Here is a 23,358-nt window from a genome sequence, read left to right on the forward strand (position 1 = left end):
AAAGTCAGGCTCATCAACCATGGCAAGGCCGTATATAGGGATATGGATCTGTATGATTGAATTTCGAATAAAAATTGAACGCGCATCTCAAAGAAGTCCAATTGTTTGGGTATAATTGTGTTGAGGTGTAGAGTTATGATGGGAATAGCTACAAGATCATTTCAAATGGATTAGTATCAATCAACAATCCTTCTTGTCCATTCCCAAAAGACACGGGACTGAAATTTTCGCGAATTCTGTTTGAATCGATTTCCCATAATCCAAGCCGAAAATATGACTCCCAGGGAAAAGGATCAAGCTCCATTTGATTTCCCTGCGGTTTCGACACTGGCAAATCTGACGAATGATATCTATCTCATTTGTCTTTGTCGGAATGACGTTCCATTTGGCGAACAAGCTGACTTGATAGAGCAGCTCATTTTTTTCTTTGGATTTAGCAACTACAGTATGTCCCGAAATTGAGTTCCTGCTCTCGTATTTGCTCTAAAACTGTCAAGATAGGTCACATGAGTTAGGCTAATGACTACTTAGGTAGCCACGCCAAACTCAATACAATTTCTGTTGCGATTGATTGCACTTTCTTTCGAGTTTCAGCCGAAATCTGTCTCCACCGTTTTTAACGTTTTTATTCAAAGCATTGAGATTGATTTCGAGCTTCATAGTAAGTAACTCCTTGTGGAGGTATATTCATAGGTTTTCGGATGGAGACAAGTCGGGAGAGTTGCTAAGCTGTAGAGCTTTTAACATTAAATAAGCCGAAAGTAGTGTTCATTTATTGTCTTATTTCAACGAAGGAAGTGCCTTAAAATGTCATGGTCAAGTAACAACTCTGGGTTTTTTATTTTTCGTGTGTTGGTAAGCGTGTGCCAATTTGTTCCTTTTGGTGCGCCAATTTCTATTTAACCTAGAGCCACTATAGTAGTATCTATTATTGTGGCTCTAATTTAACCCATGAATAATTCACTACATTTGAGACTGAACTTTTAAAAATTCGGGGGAAAGCCTTTGTACATACATTTATTCTTTCACTCGCTTAGTAAAGAAGAAATTAATGGTTAACTGATTGATTTGTGTGCATGAAGAATTTGAATATGAATTGGCTAAGATGTAGAGGGATCAAAACAAAGTAGACATATCTAATTCCCATTAGAAATAGCTCTGGTTTGTCACGTGTGTTATGAGCTTAACATTAAAAATGGGTCAAGCAGCAACCAAAAAAGCTTTAGTTTATTCAACAACGGATTTCTAGGAGTATGGACTATGAACGAGTTTTCTCTCAAATCCGCCTGCATAGAGCAGTCTTAGTCTCTTTTCGTAACATGTTCATGTAATAAGTGTATTGGAAATTCAATTTTTTGCAAGTAAAGGAAATCTGTTTTTTCCAAGTTAATTGATTAGCGCTTCTTTCCAAATTTATATTATTAAAAGCTTATGTAGCTGACCGAGATGTGGCTGAAGATTCTGGAGTTGACAGGCCCAAATGTCACTTTTGGCTCGTTATTCATTTAGGCAGATCCTTTGATCAGATCAAATACTAGTTTTGCATAATATAAATGGTTTAGACGATGCGAACTGTACTCATCCACTAGAATAACTCCAAAAGTCTGAGTTATCCCAGATCCCAAACTGCAGAATCATCAGGGCTCATCTGACCTCAACCCCAAAGTCCGTTTTGACTGGAAACCATTGACAGTTTGATCATTGCAACCCCGCCCATTTATTTGGTCTGGAGCTACAACTATAAACCTTTCCTGCGTTGTACGTGATGAACTGTGTTTTTCCCATTTCTCATTATTTACTATTACAAAACCACATAGGAATAGGTATTTCACAAACATGAAACCAGTAAATATGCTCAAAAACCTTGTAGTCTAAAAACAGTTTTGCAATCGCGTGTATGATGAATCAACCGGGTCATGAATGTTGCTGCTTATTGGGCGTGTTGAGTTGTTCAATTGCGGAGTTTGACGATACAACGGAAGCGTCGAAATGTGAATTTCTAGTTGATTTATTTCAGTCCCAGTCAATGTATAACACCCTGGTTCTCAACTGTCACCGGTTCTGGTACTTATGAATTAAAGATCTTGGGTTCTAATGTCCTTAAATATCTTGAAATAGATGCAGCAAATCTTGGCTGCATATGTCAGATTTGTTTAAAGTGATATGGAACTGGGTTACAATGTCTAAAGATACGGAAACTTGAGGCATACTTACAATCCAATTTTGAAGCCCTCAGGATCATCTGGTACAACAAAGTGTGCAGCCACAAAAGATCATTCCACTCGGATCCGACTCCATGTCATACTTGATATTAGATTCTCCCAAGTGCATTCTGGAATGGCCTTCAACGGAGCTAGTAACAGTTCTCATTGTAAGGTCAATGGGAGAAAACCCCTTACTACTCGCAAACTTTCGTAAAATGAGCACGTTGTGAAAACATAGCGGAACCCATTTGTCATTTTGTGGCAGCGAGTCTCCGATCAAGTTTGGGAACGCTGAAAACCAGCCACATGGAAAGTGATTGTTTGGAAAGGCGTTTGTCATGAATCTTGGGATCTTGAATACGGAGCACGATCGCCCGGTTGAGACGTTGGTCCAATTTCTCCATTACGTCAATCCAATCCCGCTCTCGGTGAACTGAGATTCTGTCAAAATTGCAAACCCACTTTCTCAGAAATATCTCATCGCTTAATGGATGGTTTATTTCGCAAAGCGGCAGCTTGCAAGCTCCTCGATTTTCGTAACATTGAGTGAGACGGCTTTTTGGTTAATGAAAGAGCTCAACGAATTGCTAACACTTTCCAACGGGATATCCCGAGGTCTGGAGTGCAAGAACCCTCTCTAAGAAATTCGTTTCTTCCCTATGTTCTTTGGTTAATCTGGGACCATCTTGTCGTGCATTTTCATCTCCGACGATCCTTTTAAAACTCACTGCTGCATGGACATGGAATGCATTAATGCCAAGTTCTTTTTAATCATTTTTCAGTTTTTATTCTCTCAAACTTGTTCAGTTTACTAAACCATTAAAAAATTGAATTCATTTTTGATTGTGAGGCTATTTTAATTAACCAATTTTTTAAGGAAACTTTTTTTCATAGAGAAAGAAAATCGAAATTGAATGAGAACCTTCACAGTGACGATTTCCTCAAAATTTACTACCATCTTGTTATGATACCTCATATTTGCGACATTTTCCGTCCAATGGAAGGTGGTTGACAAAACGAAAAAAAATTATTTTTTTTCTTCAAAATTTAGAAGTGGTGCACCTTTGGAGTAAACTACTTAACGATCGATTCTTCATGGTTCGTTCCAAACAAAGCCAAGTGTCTTTTCTGCTTAAAAATACGTTTACGACATCGGAAATATTGTATATATTTCGCCAGTTACTGACTGGTTCAATCACAATGGTTCCAGTCACGACACCCAAATAGCTACTCTACTACGATAAGCAATGAGTAAAGGAAATCAAAAAAAAATCATCCTTAAAGATCCTCTCCATAACTTTGGCTTTGGACTTGTTGGCAAATAACTTCTTTGCAAAACCACCAGTACAGGTTTGATACTATATTATTCGCCCTCCAAATACTTGTGTCATGTGTATCATCCTGGTTGGTTTTGTTGGAAGTAGCAAACCCAAAGCTGGAGGGTTCGTCTAATGTCCCCAAGGAGCGAAAGCAGGAACCATAAATCCGCTCATGTCATTTTATTGCCTTGGCCAATTCGACTCATCTTCAGAGGAACAACAAGTTGGTCCCCCCTCAACCAAGACATCCTATACATTCCATTCATTGTTTGGTACGTTCGCATTTGTCTCTGGTTTCGTCATTTCCCAGAAACAGCAATGCTTACTGGGTAACCTATTGAAGTGAGCTAGAAACCCCGTTGCCAAATGTACATTTCCTCTGAGTCCATTCATGGTCTAGTTTCGAAATCGCTTGTTATAAGAAGCAGGAAAGGAATGGAAGAGTTTTGGCATCGCTTTCGAAGAATTCTTAAAATTCCCATTGTTTCGAAAGACTTGCGAACCAAGAACTGCCAAAAGAAAAGACATCCAGAGTTTGTTGATTGTTAAAGAAAGGAACTATATGTTCTGTAAACCGGGTTTGTTTTGAACGGGGCAATTCACGAGACATTTATGACGATGAAGTCACACTGAGGCTGGTCCTCTTAACTTGTAAGTATAAAGGCATTGGCAATGGATGGCAATAAACAGAATCGAACTCTTTATCAAACAAAACTTTATTGGATTTAACTTGTCGTCAATGGCAACCGATAGGCTCAGATTTATTACATGAAAGGGCCACTCTTCAGTGCCATATTCTACCAAAAATGTTGCCATCTTTTGTGCCAGAGGCTCAAATAAAGTACAGAAGATACAGTTACAGTTTAGTTAAGAAATGAAAGCAAATTGTATCTTATGTTCCTATAATTGTTTTTGAAGTACGTATGGAAATAAAGCACGATCTTTTAACAATTGGTTTTTCAATTAACGGAATATTTCACCATATTGAGATTGAAGACTTTAAATCACTAGCTTTGGACGAGTCCAGACAATTTGGCCCTAAAGTAATACTAGTGAAGTCCTGACCTTTTTGTAGAGCTATAATGCTTCTTTGAATGAGAAATGGCTGAATTTCTTGCTACCAAACTCCACATCACACTTCTTTTTTACAAGCAAAGTACTTTCATGAACTTAAATCTTCTAAAGCGTTATTTTTCAATCCAATAAGTACCCTTCAGCTTTACAAACATACCCTAAAACAAAAACAAATTGTGCAAAAAAAATCCACCTGATTATATATACTTAGGGTACTTCGGGTTGTTTGAAAAAGCTTCGCGCTCCTTTGGCTCCCGAATCGAGACATTCCCTTTTTTGGAGACTCTTATGAAAGACTCCTCATGACTATCAGCTAGGGAACGGACTTCAAGAAAACGTCGTGGTTTCCCATAAGGGTCGTCCGTTTCCCACCTCCTCCTCCAGGAGTACATCGACATTATTCCAATTGAAATCTTAAGGTATTGTACTACGCCAGTTTCACCTTGACCATCCAAATCTTGATCCCCAACCTTCTTAAGTCTACAATCTTCAAGGCCAGGCCAAGGATCGGATGCCTCGTATATACTCGTAGATACCAATCCAAAATTTAGCACTCCCAATAATCGTTCAAATCTGCCGAGCTCTCATCTCTCCGCTCTTTACTAACACTCACCTTCCGAGCTCTACCCATTCCACGTATGCCCTGTGCACCAAAAATTGCATGCCTCAAAAGCCAATAATGCATGAGCCTATTTCAAATGCGAAATCGGGTTTGGCCAAGGTCAGTCAGTGTAACAATGTTGGAAAACGAACTTTTCTGAAAGTAATCCGCTCCGGTCAAGGGTCAAAGGACTTAATTTGACATATTTTTCGGATTTGGAGGATGACAGACCTTTGCTTAACTCTATTATTGTCGGGAACTGAGTCAGCCGACAAATGAATGGTTCACTTTGGGCCACTTTTCACTCTAAAATTGCCAAGAATTGCCTCATTTCCCTCGTCCTTTCTTTGGGTTTTGAACGTTTTCCAATCGTTATTTTAGCTTCTTGATTTCACAATCGTATTCAAGTATTTCATGGGTCTTCTTTGTATTTCATTCTCATGTTACAAATGATATCGTCCACTTTTTGACATTTCCAGCAATCACAATGCGGATTAATCACCACATATTTTTTATATTTTAAGAAATTGAAAACACCCTAAAAACATCAAGTGGAGAGCAACGTCATTTCTGTCTTGAAATCATCATGGGAGTGGTTGATCCTTCTATTGGGTACAACTGCATACGTAGCTTTCGTACCTTATCTAACTAGACTGTTGACGACATAAGGTTGTTGTTTTCAGTAAATACAAGGATATAGCAATACTCTGAAAGATCACCTTAAGCTTACCATCAAATTACAGAATCTTCCAATAGAGAACCAAAAATCCTGTTGTTCATTAGCGTCCAACGGTACAAGTTAGAAATCCGATCGAGGCTTCCTTTTGTTGATGAGAATCAGTTTCAGCCTTCTCAATTTACTCAAAACTTTCAGGGAAAGTCTAATCGGCCAAGTTATTGAAGAAAGAAGCTTAGAAAGCCTCCTGAAATAATGAGCGCTTAATAAACTCCTCGAGAAGAAAGCCCACCTCCAAAACCTATCAATAGATTCAATACCAATTTATGGCTCAACTGAAATAGACGATATATCATGTAGTATTCAGAATAGGGTTTGGGAACAAGATTCCAGGCTTGAAGAACGAGTAAGATATTGAGCCACGCCAAAAATTCGATCGGTTAATTGTTCACGTCGAGTTTGACATGACGTAAAAGGCCGATCAAACAATTGACTTAACTTTAGTAGCTCATCGAAAAAGCTTTCGAAACGAATGATATTAAAACCTTTTAAAGAGATTAAGTGCATTGCTTCAGGGGTTGAAAATGAGGGTTTCTATCGTGAGATAATCAAATAGAATCATTAAGAAAGCCAACCATCTCTGGAATGTTATCCACTTATCTCAAAATGTACCCTAGTCTTTTTTTGGGTGGGTTAAAGCAGAGTGTGTGTTCGTGACTATGCTTAGGAAAATGCATTTTCTTCGAGAAAAAGATCAATTGCTTTCATGTTTTAAGCTACAGCCGGGACGACATATCAATATGGGACAAAAATAACCGAAAACTGACCATAGGCAGAATAAAAGCTATGAAATAAATAGTTCACTGAGCATTTCATTTCGCTTACCAAATCTGTCTTCCAAAAGCCTTCTTGTGTCCAGAATACATTAAAAGAAACCATTGATGTTATGAAATCATCTTAGACCATACCAAGAGCCATCAAGTCTTCATGTGAAGCCCTGAGCAAAAGGTGGCGTAAATTTGGAACATGATCGTCCTTTCAAGTTTCAGGATCTGGCTTGGTTCTTCATCTGCGCAACTATTTTGGAGCGAAAAGAACCAGTCGGGGATTACTTAAAAACCCTGCCCAAGGTTCTCAGTTCTCACATTTCGAATTGGGCTCCCAAATACAAGCTGGCAACCTTTTTTTCTGTTGGTTGCAAATTGATGCGGTGAAGAAGGGCCTTGTGAACTTCTGCTTAGGTTTGGATTCGACACTTCTTACCGATAAGATTGACTGGAGGCCAGATCTCGAATTACATGGAAACCCCAATACGTCTGGAGAAACTTCTATCTGATATACTTTTAAGCATAACGTTGTTCATCTTTGAAGAGCTTTCCTTGCCAGGTGATATTCGACAGAACAAAATTGTCGGTTTCTTACATCTTACACAAACACATATGAGTAGATCAACATTCAACAAAGAGCAAAGCTGAGCCTCTCATTGAGGTGGAGAGGGGCAAGGAAAAGCAGAGACCCTTTTTCGTTCGCCCGCTCTCGATGATGCTAACGGCAATTTGAGCGGCCAAAGAGCGTTGCCGAAATTCCTCATTGGTTGTTTCAGGGTCAGAGCGCGTACCCTCGAGAGAGGAGCAACCAAGACGGCCAAATAGAGTTCACGAGAACTTATCAAAGCTGGAAGATTGGTGAAAGCCTAGCCTGTGTTTTTAGGAAGACCAGGTGAACAAGCTTCGATTATGGAAGCAAGCCATCATTCCTTGTCCCACACTTCGTCAAGACACCATGCCAAGTGTTCCGACCAATCAGAGTCCCAAGTCCCACCTTTACTTCATCGTGAAAGCATGGAGTACATAGTGGATCAGAACCATAAGTTCAAGATGGCTCCCAATCAAGTGACTCTACGGGCAGAGACGCCATTCCGAAGCCGCTTTCGCTCCGAACAGTACACCGAAGGTCCATTGGATGCCTCACCCATTCCGAGTCCGCCTCCTCCACCCAGAGGACCTAATCGCCATGAGGAGCCCACGTGTTGTTGTAGCAGTAACTATGACACGGGTCAAAACCAGTCGAACCAGTCGAACCATTCTCCCAGGGATCATCAAGCCACTTTATTGGTAAACGGGCGGATTTCCTCCAAGGCCAAACGAAGACGGTCGCATTCGCATCAAGGAGGGGAAAGGTTGCCCCAAAGTGGCCAGGCTCCTACTTCCAAGTCCGGAATCGCTCGGAGTCCGTCAGGCTCGATATCACCCACTTCCAAAAAGACCAATAATAGTTTCTCCAATGTGATACTGTACAACAACGGGAGTGGTGGATCTCCCCAAGTCGGTCTTGATCGGAGTCCAAGTGTGAGGCTTTCATGTGTGGACTCCGAGGATTATGATGTCGAGTTTGTGAAAGAAAGTGCGTTCAAACAGACCGTGGCCAAGTCGTTTATCTCGTACTCGCAGGAAACATCGCTTCACGGCTGGAAGTACGTGTCGTCACAGAACTCTACGACTTGCGAAAAAACGGCCTGGCTCATCCTCCTGGTGGCATCACTGGTTACGGCCAGTCTTTTGGTCTGGCGGGCTGTGGGCGATTTCTTCTCCCACACTGTCTCCACCAATATGGACTCACTCTCCACTTCCTTCGCTAACATCTACTTTCCAGCCATTACTGTGTGCAATATGAACTTCATTCAGCGCTCAGTGCTGGAGAAATATCATATTCAGAACAATGATACCTTGATTGACGTGTTTGACCGCATGATCAACACGGGGACGGAAACGCAGTTCACGGAAGAGGAGCTACGCATGTTTGACGATATCGAGCGGATGACCAATGGATCTGCTCGCTTTAAGATGGAAGGACATCCCAAGTGCCACAATATGTTCCTCACCTACAGTTGGAAGAATTCCGAGGTCAATTTTGCCGACGGTCAACACACCATGCACTATGGACAAACCACGGATGAAAGTGTTTGCTGTCAGATCTTTCCCGGAATGCTCCCATGGGAGAACAACCACGAGTTTGACATCAATGACGGCGCTTTCTGGACCAACCGATCGAATCCCTGGCAATTCATTTTCGACGGCTACAAGAAAGGCATCAAACCGGGGAAGCAGGGAGTCCAAGTTTTGATTGACGTTGAGACGTACGAATACTTTTCGGTGCACTCCTCCGGGTCTGAGGGTGTATTGGTGCTCATTCAGCATTATCGTGATATTCCACTCATGCGTAAGGAATCTTTTGTCCTCGCACCGGGATTCGAAGTGGACGTCGGCCTTAGCATCACGGAGATCACAACCACCTCGGGTGCCATCGAACGATTCCAGCCTGATGAGCGGGATTGCTATACGCACGATGAAGTTAATCTCGTGGGCCTCCCGCTGAGGAAAGGCTATCGTATGAGCATGAAAAATTGCCTCTATGATAAGGCCCTGCATGCCACCAAGGAAGAGTGCGGATGCAGTCCGCCATTCTACGTTCTGGGAGCCCTTGGGAAACTACCCACGTGCAAAGGGACGCAGCTGCATTGTGCCTACAAGATCTTCGATGATGTGGTCCAATATCGCTCGGTGGGAACGGCCCGGACTTGTCGAGCCCCTTGCAATGACCAAGTGTACGACTCACGAATCGCATTTGCATCCTATCCCAACAAGGCCTTGTTCAGCAAGCAAAAAGAGATCTGCCCTATGGTTAGGAAGTTGATCAAAATCTGTACCGGGTGGTTAGATCCCCTGGCCATCAGTGAGTACGGCCAATACCCGGACGAGCTCAAAATCAAGAAAAACGTGCTCGTGGGAGAGTTTCCCACTCTCTGTGAGAACCTTGAAGCTCTCTCCTTGAATGACTCCTGCGAGGATCTTCGACGCACCATCAACTCGGACCAACATCTTGGTCTGGACCTCTTTGAATATGCCAAGAGGAATTTGTTGTGGCTCAATGTTTACGTCAAGGACTCGTTTGCCACCCGAATCGTTCGAGACGAGAAAATGACGCGCACCAGTTTTGTGGCCAACGTAGGGGGTATCCTTGGGCTTTGTATGGGCTTTAGCCTCGTGTCCGTGGCGGAGATCTTGTACTTTTCATTGAAGAAACAAACCATCGACTCATGCCGTCGTGGAAACCTGAAGAAACGCCTCAAACGACGCCTCAGCCGCAAGCACAGCCGAAACACAAGTCAAGATTATCCAGGTGTCAGTCGGTCTGTCAATGCACTTGATGGTGGGATTGCTTTAACTCTCACCCCGCCCACCAACCAGTCATCACAAATTTGATCCAAGTGAGATTGACAGTTCCCAAATTCGTGAAGAAAAAAACACTTTCAAGTGAGCCCATAATGTCAAAACTGATCGTAAACCGATGGCGAAGCCTGACGAGCTCAAGATATGTTCCATCGCGATAAACGGCTTGGAGAAGCAATAAGGGATACATCTATATATATATTTATGTATACTAGATAAACAAAATCTATATACCTTCAAAGTACGAGATAGAAGCCGCTCAACTACTACATACGATGAATTCCGTTCCTTTTCAATAAAAAAACCGTAGGCAGAGAGACATTTTCGTTCCAAAACTGTGATTTTAGCACAAAAAGTACAAAGTGGCATGAATGCGATCCGTTGGCCAAGAGAGGCCGCAAAAAAGAAAGAGGCCGGTGTCCTCATCAAAGACACCGATTTATGGTCTCAGGCTTGTGTGAGAGAGAATGCCACAAGTCTTTTCGACTATAACTTACATCAACACTTGGTCAAAGTCAGAAAGGTGGAACAAATATTGGATAATTAATGGAAAATAGCCCTGGAGTACTGTTGGAATACAGGATGAATCTACAATGTATTGTAATGTATACGGGAACTGAGGAGTATCCTACACAAGAGCTTAGATTACGACAGCCCTTTTTTACTGTTCCAAGCATCTTGCTGATAGTTTCCCCTGCCAAAGAAACTTGCTTCAAAAAGGGGTGTTAATCGGTTTCAGCAGTTGCACTTGTGTGGAAGAACAGAGATATTTCCCATGTTTGTTGGAGTGAAGTCGTTATCTCAAAACCTACATCCACGGGACATAGTGTGCTCTCTGGCCTTGCCAAGGTTTCTCGTCGATGAGTTTTCTCACACGTCTGGCCCGTGGTCTGGCTCAAGATGGCGCACTGTTGTTTTTCTTTGTTCCACGTTCCGAAACGGGGAACCGAATAATCTTGGGCCTTTAATTTGGTACTCTAGATGTTCAATCTTCTCACACCCAGAATGAATCAAGTGAGGCCGAGAAGAACGCATTGGTCTTTGCACCATCCATTTGGGATATCGTGTCCATTCCATAGCATGAGAAAGTACAGTACATCAATATCCCATCAATAAAAATGGCGCTCATGCCGCCCTCAGCTTCTTCATCTTTACTTCGTCCGACCTTGACAACAACTCATATTCGTATCAAGAAAAACAAAATGTTCTCCTAAGTCCCCAGATCATCTGTTCCATCAGAGAATGAGATTAGGATACATTTGTAGTAATTTGAAGCTTGAGAAGTGGTACCAGGGTCCACGTCGCACTCCCACTCGTTTTGGGCTCCCTCAATCTAAAGCCGTTGCTCCATGGAACATATGAAACGACTTCAATGTTTTAGTTGAAGGGGAGAATGTTATGAATGAATAGGCCATATTTCTGGGACAACAGGGTTTCTTTTTTTTCTGCACCAACATTGCTACACATGTAATATTTATGTAATTTTAGGGCTGATAAGATAGCAAAAAGCTGCACATAGATTCCGAGATGTGAGGTAAATGGTGAATCTCTTTGAAGTTACATTATGTTTGATTTTCCTTGCATCAAATCACAATGCTTTAAGGAGAATCGAAAACTTCGTCATTGGTGAAACCTTCATGAAATTTTGTGTCCAAAAAAACAATTGGGATATTTTTCAAATTCTGAAGACCGCAATCAAATTAGGTAGTGGAAATATTCTTACTTAACATATCCTAAAAAGGTCCTTTACATATTTTTTTCTTTCCTTCCCACTTCTTTGATTGTTACTGAAACCTCTAGAATAACGAAGTGTGAAAAAGGCTGCAACTTTTGTCAATTTGTATAAGAGAGCTCGAATGTATTCATAGCATGTACGTAGACACGAGAAAGTGAACGGTTCAATCAAATTTTAAAATGTTCATTTTTTGACCTCTTTGTTGCATCCGGTACACCCACTAAGTTTGAATTTTAGCAACAAAGGACCATTGCATAGTTTTATGGTTAGCCTTTACATAATATTTTACAAAGTAACGACGGTAACTCAACAGATCCAAAGCTTGAATCAAACTACTAATCAATAGACATACCTTACCATACCCTCAAGGCTCGGGTGACCTTGCTGAATGTTAAGGATGCAATTAGGGACCCTTGCGATGTGTTCCCAAGGGATCACATTAAAACGAACTACCATTATCCACTTCGTACATCTACATAAAAATCTCGAACTTTTGGAATCAAGTACTTAAGAGAAATGTAGTGAAAAGTGACGGGTTGGAAGTGAATGTGAATAACGTTTGTCTTGGACACGATGACCAAAGTAAAAAGTGTTCATTGCTATTATGATGTTTTGTTCATTCCACTCCAAACACAGAGATGATCCTTCCTTTTTCAAGAACTTAATCAATGGCCATTATATTTAGATATATTCAGTCATGAATATTCCCTTCGATTTTATACAATTGTTTTATAAACAGTTATTGTTCACTAAAACTCCTACCTACAATTTTTCAATCTGGGATACAATTTGAAGTGTTTTTTTCCTCGCTGAAACTCCAAAAAATATTTTTTAATCTGTGATACAAATTTAGTTTTTGAAAAATGAATCCTGATTCAATATTCAATATTTAAAAGATTTCATCAGTGTCCCTGGAGGCACAGGATGTGTCATCTGTTTATCTTTACTGAACAACTTTGAGGCACTCGAAGCAAGTCATTTCGTCATTTCCACGAGTATTGGAATCGAGCCAGGCTTTTGATCCCGAATGCTGCATTGATGAGGGAATGCATTAATAATGAACAAGGACAAATGGAGTTGCGCTTTTCCAATCAAAGAAGCAGATATGCTTTTGAGGCTCTTGCATTTCGATGCCCCGGACTTGGTACTGCATTGGAGCCCGAATGGTACCAAGAAAATGACACTTCTTGGAAATCAAGTTTCCATCCATATCCAAGGCGGCATTTCATGGCAATGTTTGGTCTAAAAACTACAAATTAATTTTGACATGGATTTGCCTTTGTCCGGATATGAGGTTTGAGATGTAAATTAGTTGTGTGCGTAAGCTATACTCATTTGTTTGTTTGTTACTAAGTCAGAGGGCAGCTCTCTGATGATGGGTGTCCCAATTGATGTGATATTCCTGCTCCTTTATCACAAGCAGCATTGATTCTTACCTGACCCTTGGGAATGACCCCTAGTTCGCCTATTTAAGGTATTAAAGAGGCGAATCGAGGTGTAATTTAAATACTCTAATACATCTTAGACTCAACTATTATACTATAGTGGATGGGAAAACGGAGACTTGACCAATGCGCTATGGTTGTAGTACTATGATTAGTACTGCTACATATTTTTCCATTTCAAGCCAAGAGAAGAAGTTGAGCTTCACTGAGCTGATATGCCATCGATAAGATGAAACAAAATCCATTAAATACTAAATTGGTACTTCAAGTCAAGAACATAATTAGGCAAGAACCCAGCGTTTCATCAGGATGGTTACCGAGACTTGGATGTACTAGTTTGAATGCTGAGACTCCTCGTCGAGGCTTTGACTTCAAAACGAGAGAAATTGGATGAAGATTAGCTTGTTTTTCTTCAGTCAGACACAACAAATAAGCCATCTAGAGTAATCCCCAAATCCAATGAGGAAAATATTTAGACGCTGAACACACCGACAGGGACAGAACGGACAGAACCTACGTACTGATAAGGAATTCACACTGTCTTTTGGAACTATTCATGGGTAATGCGATGAAGGCTTGGCCCTCAGACCCCTTCACCTTAAATTGAAATAGAAATATGAAATTCTTGGAGTCCTTTCGGGATTTCTCTTGAAAAATGAGCCTACCGACAACTCTCGTCAATCCAAAGAAAGGAATGAATCTCCGTTAAAAGCGAGTGTGTTCACTAAAGTACACTATATACTGAGAGATAATATGTGGTTCGAGAGTATCGATACGATTAGCTTCCAAACCTTGCAAAAAGTTTGACAAATAGTCCAGAGACTGATAAATGACTTCATTTCTAAAGCAGTGTCGTTATGAGGAACTACGTTAAGTTTCATGATAGTTGGGGCAGGCTATTATAGCCGAGCGTACTATGCGGGTTATCCTTAAATGTAAAATTTTGGATTTTATTGATAAAAAGAAATCTTGTATTCGTCCACAAACGTTTTTAGCCCGTAAAAAGTCGAAAACTTACACGTAATTCTGCGACGGAAAAAGTCCATGTGAAGGACGATCAGTGTGGACCCGAATCCTGAAATAGGTTTGGAGTCTGGCTAGGGTCTAAAGCTAAAAGCAACATTAAAACTGAAAATGAAAAGAAGGACTCTAACCTTTTTGGACTTGGGCCCTGACTTGACCCATTACCATTCCTTGCAAAATTGCTATTCCTATAGTCTTGTAATACGAGGGTGAAAATTATAAAAAAATCTTAATCACCTCTTTAATTTAAGCGCTTGGAACATAAGTTATCAAAATCCGATTCAAATAGCGTGAAGGTAGACAAGCGATTCGAGAGTTTTTTTTCAAATACTCTCACGAAGCTCCCCAATGTGCATTGAATAGTTTGTCCACAGCTTTGGAATGCTTTGTACCTACTATTGTTTTGTTTTTGTTTATTGTTGTTGTTTATTGTTTAAAGCCACTCAAAACACAATGTAAAAGATAGAGTATTGGCACAAGAAGAAATAGAAATCAAGAAACGAAGGTTTGGGTGGAGATAATATGCGTGGGAGAAGTAGTAAGTTATAGCATCCACCAAAATTTAAGTTTACCCTCCGAAGAGTATTACACCACTGAAGACAATGAATGTCACATACATAAAAAAAAGGAAAACATTAGTAAATGGCAAAAAATACATCAAGTGCTCTTGGCGGCAATCAAGTTCTTGAACGAATAATTAAGATGGCTTCAAGGAGAACTGTTCAACTCGTGGCTTATCCATGCTACGGTAAAAGGATGGCAGCTTGGAAAGCCGATGAAGTGTTCCTAGGCAACCCAACCCGTAAATTAATATGGGGGAGTATATGGTACATGTAAAATGGAATTGCAATTTGATCCAAGTTAATATTCTGTTTTAGTGCTTGCTACCAAGCACCATTCTAACAAACGCAGTTGGAAGTTACAAAGGATTTGACTAGGTAAACTCTTGTTGCCCAGGTTTGAGCAGCGTTGTGGAACAGAAATAGATCCATTTATCCTCTTTTATGTTTGGAAAGGATTTGCCTTTTCTTTTTGGATATCTTTCGCTCCAAATCTTGAGTTCTCAAGCACAACATCTGAAATTGTATTCAAACGACAGCATCGTGCCAATCTTCACCTTGCCTTATATTACGTACATGAAGGTCAACTTTGGAAGGAAGGTCCAAAAGAGGAATTTGAATTGTCCTTGGCCTTTTGAGCACACTCCTCGTGTCTTGGTCCCTGGCACTGACAATGATGACCAGAGGCGCTAAATGTGTCTTGGAGCACAAAATCGAATGTACAGTTAATTGGAATTCCGATCAGATTTGTCACAGGCCAAATAAATTGGATGGCGGTTGTGGACAAACCCATCGTTTTTTGACACCCTTAGTGGAAGTTTTCCAACTTCGATGGCTAGACTCTCAAGGACATTACCGAAGGCTTTTATCCTCGTGCAGGTCTAACGATTTTTGAGGTTTGAACGGTTTGAACGTCTTATTTATGGCTGAAAGTAAGGAGACAAACTTTCCAGACAAAAAAGTTCGGAGCTCATAAATACTGTGAACCGAGCTGCACCTTCAGGTGCGGCAATCTTATCACACTTACAAATGACCAAACTGACAAGACTAACGCAACAGTAACAGCAATTCAAACCCTGCAACACCTTTAAACACGAGAGGATGTTGAGCTGAGTACTCGAACTTTTCTTACTTCTTTGATGATCTGGTGGTCTCTTTCTTTGGCGAAGAGAGCAAGAGAAAAAAAGCCGGGTTTTGAGTTGCCTCGTCTGAGTTGAGAGCATGGTTCCAATAAGGGGATTTTCTTTCGACTAAAATAGCTCATAAACAGGCTCGACCAAGACCGTGTAGTTACAACACATTAGCGATAGACCGAAAGCAACCTAAACCAAAATTAGAAGTAGTTCAGAAAGAAATAATGAACTGAAGGGCAGACCGAGCTCGAGGTGAAGTGCTAAAGAATTGTGATTATTTCAGAGGGAAAATGAACATCTTCGAGACTTCATTTTTTTAATTGAAAAAAATTTAAAATCTTAATTGAGCTTGTTAATTAGCTCCCGGCTACGAAGAGCTAAAACAATACGTAGAGAAATCAAAATTGGAATGGTTGGCTATCACTAGCACAATCTTAATTTCGTCTTATTTTAAAGTTATCAAAACTTCAGTGAGTGCTAAAGCATTGATTAGTTTTTAAAGAAATTCAGGCAAATATTATACTTTTCTCTTTTTGAGACACCCATTGCTACAGGAATGCCCAAAGGCAGCTTTGACCGCGGTTTTTTGGGGGGATGACTGTTTTTTTTATTACGTGTTTGACCAAAGAATTCAGACACTCCCCAAGACCAAGCAGTAGAAGAAGGATATATCAAGCCTAGAGGATATTTTCCTTCTCCTTTGAAAGAGTAAGCCCATTTTTAGCATCCCTTTATTGTAATCATTCTTTCTAGAGAGCCAAGATAACGAGGCAAACTTGAAGGAAGCCCTTTTTGTGGATATTTCTTGTTGCTTTTTATCAACGGTAAATGAACTGACTGACTCATTGAGAAACACTGAATGTATCGTGGAATGAACATGGGCAATTTCCACACACACATATGTACAATGAGTAAATAGGGTAGCTTGAACCAATCAATCCTCATGTTTACTTTAAACGATTATGAAAGCTAGTGATCTTCAAAGAAATGGGCAATTGGACAAAAAAGTTCTTGCTTATCTGAGACCAATGAAAGGAAAACTTGTTATCGTTAAGGCTCTTGCGTTAAAGAAAGCTTACCAAAAGTTGCAAGCTACAAGATCCGATCATCTTCGAAAGTACTTAATCTTTTTCTAGTGCAGTTAACGAGGTTGTAAATTTGTGCTCCAATTGAACATGGGCCTTGTCTCCTTTTGCTGAGTATTGACTGTTCAATTTTTGCCAGCCTAATTACTACACTTGAATGGACCAATTAAATGACTGAAATTTTAAGTGCTGGGTTATTCATGTAGGCGATGGTGGGATCAAGAGCACTCAATTTTTTTTTCATCCCAATAGCATTCAATAGTGAAAACAAGTCCAGGGACATTATACGATTGTGATACTTCTCATCTTTGCTAAAAGCAACAGTTACCTTATTGATATGAGTAGTTCTGAAACAGAGACCAGATCAACTTGAGACTTTAGAAATGTTTCCCGTATGAAGATGAGGAACTTATATTAGCTCGAACCGAGTTGTTCTCGCAGAAGCATCCGAGTAATTGTAGAATTATTCATAAGACGAGGGCCTCTAACAAACCTCATTTCCATTTACTAGCCTGTATCTTCTTAACCTATTGACTCTGATTGAGCCCAGCCATGTCCCGCACTCATTTGACCCCTGGTTGACCCCATAGAACTGAAAGCAGCAGCTTGCCTTATGTTGTCAAACCAGAACGCCAGAACTAGCGGATGTGTGGATTTGGACCTTCTCAAGCGAAAATGGATCTTCCGGTCGATTGACATCATAATGATCGCTCTTTGGCGTACTTAATGGAGCAAGTGACCTGGCGATGGAAGGGTTTCCGTATGGCTTTAAGAACATTGATGGGAACGGGTGACAACAACGGCCTTCAACCCATATTCATTTTTCCTTGTCAGTAGGGCTTCTTACATTACCTCGAGAACAGAAGGTGCCCAGACTCTTTATCTTATCTGCCAAGGATGGGGCACTAATGAATTCCTTGTCGTCGCTCCCATGGAACCCCGGGTGTCGGTAATTACGAGAAACAAGGCCAGGCATCGCTGGCAGTTAAAAAAAAATATTCCCCGAAGACCAGGACCATTCATGCCTGCGGCTTCAAGAGCGAAAGGGTTAATGTAGCTTTGTCATTTTCAGGATAGGCACAATGTACGTGTTCATCGGAGTTTTGCTTTTAGCCAGTCAAAACCACAGTGCGATTGCTGAGCGTGGGAAGACGGCTTTGTAGCCTCGTCAAAAAAAGTGCCAGACTTGAAGGACAATTCAATCCGCCTTCAAATTATTGTCAGTTCTGAGAATGGAACTGTCATTTCGGCTGGCGGTCATGCCAAGTTATGGCATCACCAAATAGTTGGAATAAACTTTTGGCCAATATTGCCAGTCTTGGGGATACTCCTTTGACGAATAGTTTGTACTAATATTCCTTGGCTCTTATTTGAAATTAAGAGAAACCAAAGAGGATACTGAGTTATGCATTATGATAAGAAAGTTTCTGCTAATTTGGAGTTTCACTAATGGAACCGTATATTGAAAAGGCAGAGTGTGATCAAATCAATTCTGAAATGTCTAGAGACTTTTTAGCCTGAGTTTGAGCAATAGCTTGAATGAGCTCTTGTCCGATGGCTTTGGGCATGGGGGGGTGGGGTGGAACAGCAGTTCCAATTTGGTGGTATTTTTCCACAATGGTTCCTTTGAACTTGCAATCGTTTGGAAAGCCTTGATTTCGGGCACACTCTCGAGCAGACACCAATCTATGTTGGTTAGGATGAAATACGCGGCCTTGCTTGGATCGAGGCTCAGGATTACTCACCGTGGTCGAAAGGAATCCCTTCCAACTAATTCGTCCAAACAGACCCGACCAGTCGTTATGGCGATTGGCTGTATGGGGTAAGCACCATGGGCTTAATGTCGCCCTTTGTGGCGTACTAAGGTCACACTTGGCTTGTTTGTCTGGGTTACAAGGACAAACACCTTTAGCCGCTAGATCATTAGGACGAGAGCAATCCCCCGGCCGCAGTTGTACTGAAGCTTCTCAACGAAGGTTCCGTCTTTTAAATGAATCACACTTGTATTTGGCAAGTCTCGCCAATCTGAGCCAGTCTCCAAGGGAGTATGAGCAAAATCCAGCAGATATGATCTTGCTGCAGCAATGCGCTTGATTGCCTCATGAGCCTTTGAAAGTGGCTAATTGGGACCGATTCGTAAGACCTTTCGAAGATGTCGTCCCTATTCTTGATGGGTAGGAGGTCCCTCATCTCATCTCTCATAGTGATGGAACGATAGGCTGCTGAGTCGTGGAAGGAACCAAGTATTGTTCCGTATGGTCCTCTCGTCAACTTTTACCTACAAGATTGTTGATGCAAACATGTGATGAGCCTCTGGATATGTCTCATTGGAAGTGTCTCACCTGGGGCTGCAGCCATCAAGAAGCACCTCCGACGAGTTTGGGGTACGCCAAAGTGGCCTGCTTGAAGGATGCTAAATGTACATTGATATCCCATCATAAGGAAGGCCTTTTTTAGGCAGAGTTTGAGTAAAAGGCTGCACTTGAAAAAAAGCAATATTCATCACGTTTTTTTGGCAGACGGAATCGTCAATAGCTCAAGTTGGCCGAGATGAGGCTGTTCTTGAATTGACGTTCTATCATTCATGGAAGGGAAGCCTTGATATACCGAGCCGGGCCCCACCGCCAAAAGTTCCATTTGTCCTTTCAAAGGATAGATCTGTTCCTTTTGATTGGTTGTGCGACCATCCATGACCTCTCGTAGTACCTCATTGCTATCGTCATTGATGACCACGCATTCCGGATTATTGGCCTGATAGGCTTGGGCAGTCGCTTCGTGATTTTCCACAGCCCATCGAGGATTATTAACTCCGCTCTGTTTCAATCCTGCAGACAGACCACCACAACCAGCCCGGACATCCAAAGTTTGCAACGGTCTGCCAAGTTGAGGAATGGCTTCATCTTGATCGGACTACCTATCAAGATCAGCATACATGGCCAAGACTGGATCTGATAGATTTTCCACCTGCTTTTCCGCACTCTTGTAGAGTTTATCAAAGTAGAGGCAATAACCCCCAGTCTTGTACCACCGAGATAGGCTCATCCTCAGGAGACCTCTGGGACGGATATGACATTTCTCCACGATAAGCATAGGGTTTATGGCCACCATTTCATTGTTGTAGAGCTCGTAGTTGTGAGCTCGCCGTTCCCCGAATGGGTGTTTTCTGGGCGGTGGATCTTCCTCCCATTCACAAGAAAAGACACATCCAAAGCAACCACATTTGGTTCAATGGATTCGATGACACAAATCCAGACCAGATCAGACGTCAACTCATGCGAGCCTTTCACACTGTGACCTTTAAACCGATGGAACTCTGGATACTTATTAGGATCGCAGTATTGACAATATTGGGGAGCATCTGTTAATCGAGAGCCATTATTCAAATCGGCCGTTTTATAGGCTTCGGGTTTAGCTAAACTTGCATCTCCGAGGCGAAAGTGAATCCCACGATACCAGAGCTCTTCGTGATAACTTAACTTCTTCATCTTCTGCGGGATCCAGCTTCTTTACAAAGGGTTTCAGTTGTTCCACACATTGTTCTACTTTCGAGCAATTAGTACAACGTCCAATGACATCAGGTTCGTCGAGTATGTACATGAACGAAATCTTTGTCGTAGTTGACGGATTCGAACCTGGCCACGTGTGAGGTGTACTTGAATCTGAACCAAAAAGATTTGTCCTTTGCATTGCCTTTTTTGTTCCATCCAATCGATGCCAATCCTGTGAGCAATCCACTTTCTTGTAGACCACTTCAAAAAGTTGAATATCTTCACAAAAGTTGATCAAGAATAGTACTCGGGGGTCCGAGGTCATGCCAAGGACAGTCAGTGTCTTGACCTCGACAAAGGAGTTGAACGTGACCAATTGATTCAGACCCGGCGTCGCACAAATAGATCACTCGTCCCACAAACAAAGGGGTCCCTTCTATGCCAGGTTGAATGCTTATAAAGTCGCCTAAATTCACGGTGATATCGCATAATTCGAATAATACGAATCATAAAACTTATTGTCTCCCTCAACTTTGATTGGATGGTTGACGAATTCCACCTTTTTCCTTTTGTGAACGTTTTGAGAAAAGGATACGCGTTCCACTTGGTTATCGCTTATAGAAATGTATAGCAACTTTTTTGCACACCCAAACAAAGGCGACGCAGACATTCTGGCTGATTAGATCGATCCACTGCCGGCAAATTTAGTCATGGAAACGCATTTGGCCCAAATTCCACACTCCGTTCTCGTGCAATTATGGCACATGCCACAACGATCAATTTGAGTTAATCCGTCTTTCTTCACGGCAGACTGATTTTTGAACAAAAAAAAAATCAATGGTATGCTCAATTAAAAGAGGGGTAGTAGCTTTACTGAACGCACCTTGATGGGGATCTGTGGGCTTGGTAGGATCTTCCCCTTTCCATCCTGGATCCCAGGTTTTCCGGTTTAGCGAATTCACCTCTTTCAGTTTGTCCTCACGTCCCTTGCTTTGACTTGAATATTCCACCAACTTGAGTATGCACGCAGAATCGGCAAGTTTAAAGAAGGTTCGTTCCTCTTGAGGCTTTTCTTCACTCTCACCGGGTCCGACGTTTTCACAGCTTCCTATCTGATTTAAAATAAATGTCGCATTATTCAACAACACTCCGTGGGAGACGGAGCTAAGCCCTTCGATCGGAGCGACCTTCTTTAGTTGGGAAAGTAATTCTTTATAGGCAATATTGGAACCGTTCTGAAATGCTTGGTCAGCTAATTCGCAGACGAGTTTCGTCAATCTGGTTGTCTGAGTCAGTCCACGAAATGTGACCTCGTACTCGTGACTGGGAAACTGGAGACGGTAATCACCTTTGTCTATGTACAGTTAAGCCAATAGATATGATCTCACCACGTTGATCCACCGTTTTTGGATTGGTCCACATCTCTTGACATGAATCCTTCGAGGCTTGGGCTTTGCTTTCAGGCTATCAGTATTAAAGGTATTGGCAATTCCATTGAACTATAATTTGACACCTTGGTTCACTGAGCAGAAGAAAAAGGAAACCAAATGGTTGACCTCGTCCATGACACTAGAACAATTCAACCAAGCTGAAGGACGATCGGTCCATTCCCCTTCAAGGAGGATCTGCGGATGCCTTAAAGCTTCAGCCTCTAAAATAGCCTCAGGATGAGGACCCAGCGCAAAATTAACCTTCATTAGACCTTTTCGGCATTTGGAACAGGTTTCAAGATCCAGCGCCTCTTCAACTAATTCGATCTCGTCAGGTTCTTCAAGTGATCTCGCTTTCCCAAAGAAAGGGACAACATTTCCCGTTCCAGGTCTAAATCCACTATTTCAATCATGGTTCCTGCACTGGTGTGTCAAGATCGAAATCTTGGAAATCCACATTACCCATGGATGACTTGACCGAATCCGGTGGGGTTAAATATCGGATTGGTCTCTTATTCATGACTTCAACATAGGACTCACTTTCAGAAGCCATGATGACAGACTCTGCCTCTTTTCAGACAATGTCGACTCAAAACTGAATCAAGGCTTTTTCGGTCAACGTTGGTAATTGATATTAGATCAAGAACGCAACCAACATACGCATCAAAGGTCAATTTCAAAGCAAGAACCTTTGGGTTTGCTTGTCTTGATCATTTGTGGGAAAGAGAGCTCGAGAAGGAGATCTTCATTGCCTCAGATGGAGTTAAATGACCCAATACAACGAAGGACAACCCTAATTGAATGCCGATCTTGAGGCAAAAGACGTCTTGGGAGTGCTGAATAGATCTAGTTGATTATCATAAAAAAAATGACAACGAATGACACTAATATTGTCATCACCTTTTTTTTTGTTGTTAGACTACGTATAATAGGTCATGAACGATAGACTTGTGGATACAAGGATACAACTGAACGGTACTAGACATAGTCCCAAAATACAATGTTAATTATCGAGCTAAACTGTTCTATTTCTCCTTGTCCTTCTGAATCATGTTTCGTGGGTTATTAATCAGCCCTCGCTCTTGATGCAAATTTGTATTTCAAAGATCAATCTTTTTTGTTAAACGAATTTATCATTAGCTTGAGCCCTCTGGTATCTTGCACCATTTTTGTTCTTTTGCTGTTCTTGATATTTCATCCTTCACTTTTTTTTTTTTGGTTTGGCAGCAAACCTTTGTAGGACGTTCAAAGTAAGTACTCCCACCGTTAGATGTTCCAGGACTTTATAGGCTTTGTCTCTAGGGAGAACTTGCCCCATTCAGAATGCAAGAGTGTGTGTACCTTTTTCTTGGGAAG

At 41.4% G+C, this 23,358-nt stretch overlaps 1 protein-coding gene and 1 pseudogene across 1 annotated transcript; one reads left to right on the forward strand and one right to left on the reverse strand.

Annotated features, from left to right (window-relative positions):
- The first annotated feature begins 7,454 nt into the window (after positions 1-7,454).
- LOC131879848 (uncharacterized) lies at positions 7,455-10,710 on the forward strand. The gene has a single exon (XM_059226300.1). It carries the CDS (start codon positions 7,611-7,613, stop codon positions 10,134-10,136), a length of 2,526 nt encoding a protein of 841 aa, XP_059082283.1. The 5' UTR covers positions 7,455-7,610; the 3' UTR covers positions 10,137-10,710.
- A 7,850-nt stretch (positions 10,711-18,560) lies between these two features.
- Positions 18,561-22,555, reverse strand: LOC131885041 (DNA (cytosine-5)-methyltransferase PliMCI-like; annotated as a pseudogene).
- Between the last annotated feature and the right edge of the window lie 803 nt (positions 22,556-23,358).

Source organism: Tigriopus californicus, chromosome 1, assembly GCF_007210705.1.
Source record: "Tigriopus californicus strain San Diego chromosome 1, Tcal_SD_v2.1, whole genome shotgun sequence".
Classification (NCBI taxonomy): Eukaryota; Metazoa; Arthropoda; class Copepoda; order Harpacticoida; family Harpacticidae; genus Tigriopus; species Tigriopus californicus.

What these genes read in the sequence shown, in the direction of transcription:
- LOC131879848 (XM_059226300.1), top strand. Translation starts at nt 7,611, where the DNA reads ATGGAAGCAAGCCATCATTCCTTGTCCCACACTTCGTCAAGACACCAT.